At 39.3% G+C, this 12,562-nt stretch overlaps 1 protein-coding gene across 1 annotated transcript in view; it reads left to right on the top strand.

Moving 5' to 3' along the window:
• The window catches only part of LOC126195031 (DNA mismatch repair protein Msh6), a 321,830-nt gene that overhangs the window by 230,495 nt on the left and 78,773 nt on the right, over positions 1-12,562 (top strand). Inside the window, exons 19-20 of the mRNA XM_049933475.1 lie at positions 4,158-4,267; positions 11,356-11,511. Coding sequence (XP_049789432.1) covers positions 4,158-4,267; positions 11,356-11,511 — 266 coding nt within the window. The remainder of the gene's footprint in view (positions 1-4,157; positions 4,268-11,355; positions 11,512-12,562) is intronic.

Here is a 12,562-nt window from a genome sequence, read left to right as displayed (position 1 = left end):
ACGTAAAGCTTTTTGCTTGTAGTAGGCCTAATAGACATTTGATATTGGTACTTTGTGAATTATACTCAGTCGTTGCAAAAAAGACCATTTGTGCCAAAACAGTCTCATTTATTTGGTGTGTAATAAAATTGTTGCAGTATTAGAAAGGCCTATTTTGTTTTATCTAGCAGACACAAAATAGACGTAATCAGATCGGGAAACCACACCAGTCTTGGGTCCTATTTGCATTAACAGCTTTTTCACTATTGGACGATGACATTTCGACTTTTCATGTAGCAAAACGTTTGACGAACTTTGATGAGGTAATAGATTCTTTTGCAGAAAGGAAAGCACGCCATGTAAAGCCGTAGCAAGATTAGAGAGAAAAAAATTCTAGGAGCTAAGGATTGAAGAAATGTGTATTGTCTTGCTTGTCTCATGTCTTTATTGGGTTTATGTATTCTATATTTAATTTTATGTCACACAGAGCAGCAAGTTGTTAGCTGATAGGGAATAAAGAGTGATGTCAAACCAGCCGCTTGTTAGCAGGAGAGGCACCACAGGACATTTTAATTTCCACTGTCCTTAATATGGTTTGATGGCATCCATTGCAAAATATACACGTTTCGTTTCCACAGAGCGAAGTACGATGACGTGCGATAGAAGAATGCCTTGTGAGGAGGCGAGGCACTGCCCTTTGGCACACTTACGACCAAATAACATGTCTTACATTTCCTCGAACACATATGTTTTATGCATCAGACTCTTCAGAAAGATGTGCGCTACAAAATGAACATATTTTTGAAAACTCGATTTTTATTTATTTATTTATTTATTTTTTATGTCCTATCTCAAAAGCTTGAGGAAGTGGCAGGGTATTGTCCAGGTTCACAAATATCGTAGATCCAGGGCTGATGCGCACAACAGTCTTGAGTTATAGTGGGGAAGTGGGTAGTCTCCATGTGCCCCGTGTTTACATTTAGTGATTTTGCTGTTTCCTCTTCGTTCTCATGTCAAATGAAAACAAAACAGATTTCTGTGGCCGGGAGCTATCAAGGGAATTAAAATACATTCACATAATTACGGAAGGCTTAAGATGTGTTATTAGTTGCAGATTTTATTTCATTTCCACCTTTCTGACTGTCAAGCATTAATTGCCTTGCAGAACAATGAAGTTATTTTTGTTGGTTTGCTAAAGAAATTTTCTTTTATTAATCTTTTCCGCTGAGGCAGATAATATATTTGAAACGAAGTGTTTAATTCCACACACTGTTCGCTGCATTTCAAGCGCACATTTTCAACTTCTAGCACATACGGGCTCCCTACGACATCGTAGCTGCGCAATTGCGGTGATGCCTGTCATATGGCGCTCTCTGGCAACTGCAGAAACGAACCAATTTGTAACAGGTCACGGGAAAATATTCCGAATGGTGGTTTGAAAAGCGTTACTATCAAAGTACCATTCTGGCAGTTACAACGGAGCTATGTGCGATAATGTGCAATGAATTTCTTAAATCACAGAGCGTTTGACTCTCATTTAAAAATCAACTCTTTGATGACAAGCCATTTAGATGAATTTCGAGCCCAGAAGATCAGACATTTCTGTCGTTATTAAAAATTTCACTGCCACATTTGTGTGATATGACTTAAATTGTAATACGCGCATAAAAGACCAACATCATATGTGAAATCTTAGCTTCTCTTGCAGCGTATTAACCTTACAGACCAATATTATATGTGAAAGCTTTGCGCTTCGTGTATCAACACTATGTATATTGATTTAATCCATTAACTTTTTCTGTTTGTGTGTTCGCGCTACTTAACAGTGATGTTGCTATTGGCTGACTACATCACGCTGTGAATACCCACTGTCATCGGTTGACAAGATCACGTGACATGAGCTTGATGGAATTCGAATTTATACTTTCTGTTATACGAAACTATGCAGCATACATGTTGCTGCACATCAAAGATCTTTCCAAAACGCGTTTTCTTCCCTGTGTTTAGTTTTCTAAAGTGCAGGGAAATTCTACTCCCGTGTATAAAACCATAATCATTCAAAGGGCTTATACAGTTCCGAGATACAATGTACTGCCAGTTAACAGGGAAAAAGTATATTTTCACCCGGGAGAAAGTGTATTTTGAACCGGGAAATCCGAGAGAAATCCGGGATTTTTTTTTTTCTTGTCCGCGTATACACCCTGTAATGGTACTGTGTTTAGTCTGTGGAGCATGTATCTAAGTGCTGCCTGCTTCTGAGAACTGGGGTGTTGTGATGTCTCATGCATAATTGTGCCTATTGTTGTCAGTTTCAGTGTACGTCAAATGTATGTTGGTTGTTTTGAATCTGTACAGTGATGTCCAAGAAATTTAACTGCCTATTTTGCTCTTTGTCTGTTGTAAATTGTGTCTCTTCATGAACAGAATTTATGTCTGTGTGTATGTGGTCAGTTTTATCGCTTGTTTTATCTTACCAGGCCCTAGATCTCATCCATGTATCTATAATCCAGTGTAAGATGATGTACCTATTTGGCACTAATTTATTAAACATAACCTGTTCTACGTGGTTCATTTCTGCCAAACATATGAGACACACACACACACGAAATTTTCAAAAAAAATAGTTTCACATATTGGCAATGCTCACAACCTGCACAAAAACAAAGTGTAGACATAAACACTGTAATACTGTGCAGAGTGAAAAAACACACCTAACTTGAAAGGTGAACTGTAAATAACACAAAGGCAACACAAGAAATATTGCTGAATGGCAAAAACTACCAAGTGTATATGTGAAAAGAGGTCTTTTCGATGTCAACCGCTGCTAGCAAAGAGGGGAGAAGCAGTGGTTTGGAGAATATGTAAAGAAATACCATAAGTAACTTGCGCTCAAACTTTATAAACAAAATGCTGTTTTAATCTAAAACAACCAAAAATGTACAAACTTAAGTCTCCAGTTTGCAGAATAATCACAGAAGACACTTTATAAATAAAAGTGAAATGCATCTGTTGTAAATTTGTCTTTAGTTAAACTGCAGTAAGCTCAAGACAGAAAACAAATAATGACTGGTTCTTTGTTTTGTTCAGCAAATTTGGGGGCTGTGGCGGTACTCATGACCTTGTTCTTGACATCATTGTCAGACAATTCTAGGGTGGTGAAGGAATCCATCCTCCCCAAGGAAAACAGATCGGACTGTGAATTACTCCAGTTTTGGAAAATGGATTTGTAATCAAAGTGGATCAAGAACAATTTCTACAAGAATTCTTAGGCTTAGGAGAAGCCACTAAATATTGCCCAGACCATACAACTGCTCACTGTAGTGTCATTCTGGTAGCAATGATGATGCTTTTTAAGCTCCAGCATTTCTAGCCAGGCATATCTGCATCCTTCGATTCATCCATCCTGTCAGCAACAATTCTGTTGCTATGCTGTTGAGTAAATTCAAGATTGTCTGCCTCCATTAGCACAGACCTAGCTGCCATTCACCCCTACAGACAGCCGAATACAATGAGCTGTTGTGGTGGATGAAAGTCTTTCTGGCCTAAAAATTGGTAACAGACTGTTTTTGCAATTATGATAAATAACTTTGATTACCTCAAACGGCACTGAGTTATGTTCATATGTATTTAATATCCGTTACTTTATGTACCCACTTTTTGTGCGACATGACAGTGTTGTCACATCTGAATGAAGGCCATAATGACGTGACCACATAGTGTGTATAAAAATGTTACACCTTTACTTGTCTCTTTGTTTTTGTATAACCTCCAAACAATACAGTCTCTAACCTCCAAACAATACAGTCTCTTACATAGGCTCATAGTATTAATTTCATTGTGCTTTAGTCCATAGTAGTTTTATTCAAGACTGTGTACCGTATCAGTAAGAGGCTATTTCTGTATCTGTCACTAATAGACATCTTCTCCCTGCGTGTTACAGATGCTGGTAAGTCTAAAGTTAATGAAAATTATGAAATGTAAACACAGATTAAGTTTAATGTAAATACAAACCACTCACGTATGTGGTTGTGTACAGAGGACTACACATATAACTGATTAACCGAAAAAAATTGATATTTGTGACATTTGTTTTACAACAGCATCCAAAGTATTACCTGTTACCTTCATAATCTTTCAACCCTGAATTTCTGCTCGATTATGAATTTCTTTTTTTCTAGATTGTAAGGCCTGCGAGGAGTCACTGCTGCTGAAGAGGTACACATTTACAGCGTCCAAGTACAGTGGAGGAGTCTTTCCTGACATGAGTGAAGATCTTAAATTTTTTGAGGTGTGTTGCGATCAAGTCATTGTTTTTGGGTAGCCAGTATACTATTACTGACTTCTACAGTGCTATTTTAAAACACACTAAAAAAAAGATTGCTACATTAGAATAACATATTTAAAATGTGATTGTAGCTGAAACAAAAATATTATTAAAGGCTGTAAACTGCATACTCACACCCCCACATCCCCTGTTGGCATATACACTGACAGAAAAAAAACTACAGCACCAAAAAATTATTAATATCGATTAATAAATTTTCGAGAATACATTTGTCTAAGTAACATATTCAAGAGGTTAATATTGCAAAATCACAGGTTAATGTAAGAGCAAGATAAGCCATTGCAAATGTGTGGTACAATAATAGCCATTATAACTGCCATATTATTGAATGCAAGCATACATTGTGTTATACAGGTGCCAAATGTCAGTTTGTGGGGTGGAGTTCCATGCTTGATGCACTTAGTCGATCAATACAGGGAGGGTTAATGGTGTTTGTGGATGACACTGGAGTTGTTTTCTGATGATATCCCTTATGTGCTTGATTGGGTACAGATCTGGAGATAGAGCAGGCCAAGGCAACATGTCAACACTGTAGAACATGTTGAGTCACAGCAGCTGTAGGTGGGCAAGGGTTATCCTGTTGGAAAACACCCCCTGGAATGCTGTTCATGAATGACAGGAAGACTGCTGTACAGATTCACAATCAGGGTGCATGGGAGAATTATGGGGTATGCTTCTTGTGGCTGTTTGTAATCTATCATCACAATTGTTCTTGATTTGGGAAAAACTTGCATTCCTTTAAGTAGTGGATGGTGTCTAGTAATCCTCAAGGACCTGAACTATGTGGAAGCTTTCAACTTTAAGTACAGTTTGGTTTGTCATATGCACCTTGCTTACACCAGCTTTGTTTTTGGTAAAGGCTACTCCAATAGAAGGAACACCACCTATGAAATAACTTAGTGCAACCATGATGCAGTCTTTTAAATTGATACGAAGACTATCTTGTTGTCAATTAGGTAAAACTGGTATAAACAGAGTGTATATACTGGCAACACAGTGTTTCTGTTCCAGAACACGTGAGACTCCATTGTCTGATTTTCGACCCATGCCACATGGTTTCTCCATCCAGTAAAAGCTCCTCAGAAGTTTGCAAATGGGGCCGGGGGATGGAATGTCCATATCTGGGTTGGGGTTCCTTTCTGGAGAGCTGGGCGGTCTAGTGCAAGTCTGTTTATTTTATGCTGCCTGTGCGACCCGAATTGCCCAGGAATTGAACCCGGGTCCCCATGGTCAAGAGTCAACAGTGCTGACCACAAGACCATGATCTTCCGTCTGAAGATACGTGTGTGCCTGGTCCTTATCACTCTCCTAGCCTCAGTCTGTGGCAGTTTTCTCATTTTCTTCTTTCCTTTATCTTCTGTTGTTTCATCTCTGTGTATATACTTTCAATTTCATTGTTTCCTATCTGCCATTAATGCACTTAATTGCCCATATTTTAGCAGATTGCATGCTCACTTTCTCCTCTGCCTCTTAAAACTTTTCAAATTTTTGTACCTCATCAGATACTGGCACTCCATTTTTGGTTTTCAGCTTTTTTCCCAAATGACATGTGTGGTGTTGAATGACTCCATCACATTCCTCTCCTATGCTAAAAGTAAGAGCCCTCAGTTTCAAAAGCCTGCATCTCTCGATGTGTTTTCAGCTGTTACTGCATTGTAAATAGGTGATGGACTATACACGAGTTTCTTCCTGTGTCGTCTCACTGGAAATAACAAAAACACACTGTCCTCTAAAATATACATGTTCTTTTGGAAGAGGGGGGGATTGTGTGCTTTAAACTGGATGTATACTGAAATATGACTTTATGATTGACATCTGGTTGATTCACGTTATTATTTGCAGCAGACATAAAGCTCAGCTGTTTTAATATGCCATTATTAATGAAAAACTGAGCATGATTTAATGTTATTCATTGACTGAATATAATCAACAGGAAAACAGTTTTATTTGTTGTTACAATCTTGTCTCAAAAACCAGCTTTATTTTGCAGGTGAGTGGAGGGGTGTGATTAGAAGTGCATCCAAGTTTTCATCTCATAATTGGATTTTTATTTGTTCTGACCATGTTCATCTCCATAGCTAGGAAAATCACAGCTGTTGCAGGAGCCAATAGTTCTATATCTTATTGTTGTATTTTACACCAAACGTCTTTTCATAGTGCAAGACAGAGTACATGTAATATTTCTGTATTTATTGTTAAAATTTCAGATTTAAGAAAATAACATTGGATTTGATGACAGATAACTTACATGTTAGCCATTGTTGTCATTGTTTATCTTCCTTTCTCAAATTGATAATAATTCGAAATTTATTTGCTAACTCTGAATTCTTTGACGTCAGCTGTGTTGAGTATACATGTTATACCTATTGTTATATACAAAAATTTTTACCTGACCAAGGCTCGACCCCGGACTTCCTGCTTATCACAAGTGGTCACTTTATCCACTTCACCTATTTGTACACACTTTTGATAATGTTCTTGATACTATTTCTGTATGTTGGAGTGTTTCATGTTTTATACCTAGGCCACATGCTGTAATTTTTTTTTGTACAGTACCGAAGAATTTGACAGTACTGTTGATTATTTAGTTCCAAGGCTGTCTTCTAAATAGGAGAGAAAATCATGTAAGAGTTTCTGCCTTCCAAGGAAAGTGTATTTAAAGATTTAAATGGTAATATGAAAACAGCTGTACTGTTATGCCTTCAGTTAGTGCCGCACAAATGTATCTTACACATTTGTGTCTTTGAAGATAATGTACTTCAGACGGTATACCAATTCCATAACTTTTTTCACCGTGAACCATTGCTTTGTTGCTTTCACGTAGTCCATGGTAGTAATCTTGTCTCTTGTCCAACTCATAACATCAGTTCAGACTTTGAAGGTTGTAGGCATTAGTTTACAACTAAAACAATGGCCATACACATGATTACAACCATGACCAAAGGAGGTAGGAGGCTGAACTTTTCAATCATTCTCCATTTGCGAGATGACCTACCTGCAAACTCTTATTCTGTCCTTGATGTTCACTGAGGAAAGTTCGTTGACTTGCTGCAAAACTTTGTGTCATGAGAACTAATCCATTGACGTCCTCCACATGAATCTTAATAGATGTGGCTTTTCCTACATTTATGGGCAATACGACGGGCGCTCATAAAGTTTCTAGCCCAAGATAGTTACGGTAATCATCACTTAACACTTCAGGGCTGAGATGCCGTGGTCCATACATAAGACTCTCCCCAACATATCGCCTTTGACTGCGGAAGGCATCCTCAGAGGATAATCGGCGAGCTGCAACGAGAGCACGAGTGAGCGCCGTATACATAAGTCATCCAGAGAGCACCGCTGTCAATCACGTGACATTGGTTGTGCTATGATCTCTGATATTGCCAACTTTCTCAATTGAAATTAATCGACTGTCACGCTGTTGCTGCAATGTTGACATCCATATCTTATCCAGCTTAATGCCTTTATCTTTTCTATTAAAATTATTGCAGTGTTTGGCAATCTCAATTGCCTCTCTGTACATTCGCTCATAATAATGCGACATCTTAGCTATGACAGTCGTCTCACTAAACTTTGTTTCATGATCACCTTCCTGAAACACATATTCCGCTACAGCCGATTTATCAAGATGTCGAGGGGGCAGTCACCTAATAGTAATCTATCACAGGCACAAAGGAAGGCACTGAGGGAAGGTACATAAACCACTGGTACCTTTGAGACCTATAGTCAGCGCAATAGGGTCTCCCACCCGTGAATTAGCTGGACACCTTGCCTCGCTGCTGAAACCTCATGTTGGTGGAAATGACAGTAATGTTAAAAATTCATATCACTTCATCGATATTATTAAGGAAATTAGTGTGGGGCCCTAATAATATCCTGGTCAGTTTTGATGTGGTGTCGTCGTTTACCATGATTCCGGTGAATGAAGCGGTCACATGTATAGCGGACATTGTTCCTAGTGATATTTTGGCATTATTCAGACATTGCCTTACAAACACTTATTTTCAATATAATAATGTTTTTTTATGAACAGATTGACAGGGTGGCTATGGGAAGACCTCTTAGTCCAGCTGTGGCTAACTTGTTCATGGAGAACTTTGAGCAATGGGTGCTACAAACAGCTAGAAAAAGACCAGCCAGATGGTATTGTTATGTAGACGATACATTTGTTATACGGACCCATGGGGGAAGAGGAACTGGATGCCTTCCTGTAACATCTGAATAGTATTACTCCAAGAATTCAATTCACTATGGAAAAGGAAATCGATGGTCACCTGAGCTCCTTAGATGTGACTGTAATTAAGCGAGAGGACGGATCATTGGGTCATAAGGTTTTCAGAAAAGACACACACACTGGTCGTTATCTGCAGAAAGATTCTAACCACCACCCAAGACATTAAAGAGGGGTGATTAAAACATGAATAGACAGGGCGCACAAAATACGTGAACCAGCTCCCTTAGATGATGAGATTAAACACCTTAGAGCAACCTTCAAGAAGAATGGGTATTCCAACAGAGAGATAGATCGTGCATTACGCCCTAGACTGACAACCAGGACGGACAAGGATCGACGCCAACGCAAGGGGAAAGTGTTCTTACCATTCATCAGCAAGATCACTGATCACAATGGAAAAATTTTAAGCAAGTACGATGTGGAAACTGTTTTCAGACCCACCACGAAAATAAAAGAATATTTAAGATCCGCAAAAGATAAACGACATCCTCTACCTACACCAGGTGTCTTATAAAATTCCATGCAGTTGTGGAAAGGTCTATATAGGTACAACAAAAAGAAGCGTCAACACCCGTCTGTGTGAACATAAAAGGAACTGCCGCCTCGGACGTCTTGATAAATCGGCTGTAGCGGAACAAGTTTCAGGAAGGTGATCATGAAACAAAGTTTAGTGAGACGACTGTCATAGCTAAGACGTCACATTATTATGAGCGAATGTACAGAGAGGCCATTGAGATTGCCAAACACTGCAATAATTTTAATAGAAAAGATAAAGGCATTCAGCTGGATAAGATATGGTTGCAACAACGGCGTGACAGTCGATTAAATTCAATTGAGAAAGTTGGCAATATCAGAGGTCATAGCACAGCCAACGTCACGTGATTGACAGCGGCGCCCTCTGGATGACTTATGTATACGGCGCTCACTCATGCTCTCGTTGCAGCTCGCTGTTTGTCCTCGGAGGATGCCTACCGCAGTCGAAGGCAAAACGTCAGGGGAGAGTCTTATGTATGGACCACAGCATCTCAGCCCGGAAGTGTTAAGTGATGACAACACTTGCCATGAAAGCCTTCATTCTATGAATTACCATGACGTATTGCACAACCACCACCACCATCGCCTACTTTTATGGTGACCCTGTGTGTGTATGCAAGTTTATCAAACAGCAATACAAAGAGTTATCCCCTAATTATTAAAATTTTAGTTGTTTAGAGTTAAATGATTAGGCACAACAACCACCTTAAAGAAAAGAGAGTAAGTAACAAGAAGTACAATAACACACAATTTTAACTTATACATTTATGAAGACAGAGGTAGCATGTAGCATGCAATTGAGAAGAGAAAGTACTCTTCTCCATATTCGTCTTGGGTTGCTGACAGTTGAAGTTTTTTCAAAAGCAGCAGTTCCAAAGCACTAAAGCATCGTTTACATGCATGTAGTTTTCTGGTCCCTAGTAATAAGACGACAGTCAGTAGGCTGAGAATAAAGAGAAATTAACAGTTTAGTCATTCAGTCTGTTAACAGTTTATGTGTATTGATAGTTGAAGGTGATAACTAGATGCACATCAGAATCAATGTACAAAATATTTAAAATATTGACCTGTAACACTTTCTGTCAACAAAGTATATGGAGTGAGCTGGTGCACTGACCAAAGATCACAGAAACAATATCTGGGAACCACTTCCCAAATAGTTACGACATTCCCCTCCCATGTCTACCAACCTGCAGGAAGTCCTTCTCTGTCTTACTGAAACTCTCCATTCTCACCTCAGCTTATGCCTTATGTCTTGTACTCTGACTGCCTCTGGATTTTGTCATCTAGGCTGTTGAAGCAAGTACTTCACCGATTGTTATCTGTGTATAATTTTTGCAGATTTACTGCAGCATTTAATTTCAGAGTAAATTTCTAAATTTATTTTTGTTACCTTGTGTTGACAGAGATAGTTATATGAGTAGCTGATTACGTAAACTACATAAGACGGGGTAGGTGGCTCCCAATGTCAGTGTCAAAAACAATTACTGCCAAGAACGTTTTGTGTGCTTGATGTCGAAATCCTGTTGTCAGTGTTAATGTCCATGTTCTACACATGTTGTGGTGAGGTTTAATGTCACCAAAGAACCAACTTTGTTGCCCTCCCTGACAGCAAACCCTGTAAAATGAACACATTTTCAACTAATCAGTAGCAGCAATTATTTGCACATAATACAAAGCATAAACCCATTACAGATTTACAGTTCCGAATATGGACAACTGTCAGCTGTATAATGGAATTTTGATAGTGAAAATTTGTGCCAGGCTGGGCTTCAAACCCAGATTTCCTGCTTATTGCGAGCAGTCGGCTTACCATTTGGCTATCCGAGTAAGACTCACTGCTAGACCCAAACTTCCCTATGTTGTCAACATTGCATCATACTTCAGAATGCAGGGACTGCAATATTGCACAATACAGATATAGTGGTGCCGTCGCATTCACTAATTTTTCATTTAAGAAAGAGGAACTGCCAAATTCCAACTGTTACAGTTAAACAGTTTTCAAATCACTAGACATTTAATACGGCTTATTGTGTTATGCATTACTTGTGGCAATAAACGGCATTTACCATTTATAAAATACTTGTAACCATCTCAGTGTAGCTTTTATTTAATCCAGATTGTCTTCTAAAATTCTGTGTTGCCTTTTTTTAAAAAAAATGGTGTAATTCTTGGAGAAGATGGATTTGTTATTATAATGATTGTTATGTTTTATGTAGTTGGTATTGTAGTGTTTAGCAGTAATGATGTACTGTTGTAGGGAGCATTTGATCATGAGAAAGCAAGGACTGAAGGTGTAATAATACCAGAACGAGGGGTCGATGAACAGTATGACAAGTACATTTCAGCCAAGCTTGAGCTGGAAAGGGAAACAAAGAGCTACCTGGAGGAACAGAAGAGATTCTTCAGAGAGAAGGTGTGTCCAGTAAACTGAAACTCCAGTTTCTCTTATGTTTGTTTAGTTTGCACAGTTGCTGCTTTTTCTTGTATTTGCTGCAGTGTCATCATTGCAGGCTAGTTATTATACCTGCTATTTTTGATCACACAGTGTGTAACTTTTAAATGATTAATGGAAAATCTCATATAAAGATGTGAAACAAATACTAACAAAGAGATAGAGGGGCTGGCCAGTACTTACCTCAGCTCAGTACAGCCGATAGATACACAAAAAACAGAACCGAAAATTTACGTTCCTAGTTTTCGGAACAAATGTTCCTTCATCAGGGAGGAGAGAGGGGAAAGAAAGGGAAAAAGGGAAAGTGGATTCAGTTACTCATAACCCAGGTCATGAAGCAACAGGGAAAGGAAAACAGGGAGGGTAGCAAGGATGGAGGCATGGTTGTCACAGGGAAGCCAAAGATATTCTACTGTAAGTACTGTGCCAGCTTCAAACCAAAGAGGATGCATACAGAAGTAAAGAGGTATACAGTATAAAGATAAACACAACTATGTAGGATGAAAAGATGCGTGAATGGCTAAAGAGGAAAGGGAAAGAGGAGAAGACTGAAGAATAAATGGGAGTGAGGTTGTTTAACGTAGGTTCAGTCCAGGGGGATGGCGGGATGAAAGGATGTGTTGGAGTGCAAGTTCCCATCTCCGCAGTTCAGAGGGACTGGTGTCGGGTGGGAGAAGCCAAATGGCACATACGGTGTAGCAGGTTCCTAGGTCCCTAGAATTATGCTGGAGGGCATGCTCCGCTACTGGGTATTGGACATCTCCTAGGCGGACAGTTCGTCTGTGTCCGTTCATGCGCTCAGCCAGTTTAGTTGTTGTCATACCGATGTAAAAGGCTGTGCAGTGCAGGCATGTCAGCTGATAAATGACGTGTAGTTTCACACGTGGCCCTGCCTTGAATTGTGTATGTTTTACCAGTAGCGGGGCTGAAGTAGGTGGTTGTGGGGGGATGCATGGGGCAGGTTTTGCAGCGGGGTCGGTTACAGGGGTAGGAACCGCTGGGTAGAGAAGGT

Source organism: Schistocerca nitens, chromosome 7, assembly GCF_023898315.1.
Source record: "Schistocerca nitens isolate TAMUIC-IGC-003100 chromosome 7, iqSchNite1.1, whole genome shotgun sequence".
Lineage (NCBI taxonomy): Eukaryota > Metazoa > Arthropoda > Insecta > Orthoptera > Acrididae > Schistocerca > Schistocerca nitens.
The sequence above is the reverse complement of the archived record's forward strand: the minus strand, read 5'-3'. Positions and strand labels throughout refer to the sequence as shown.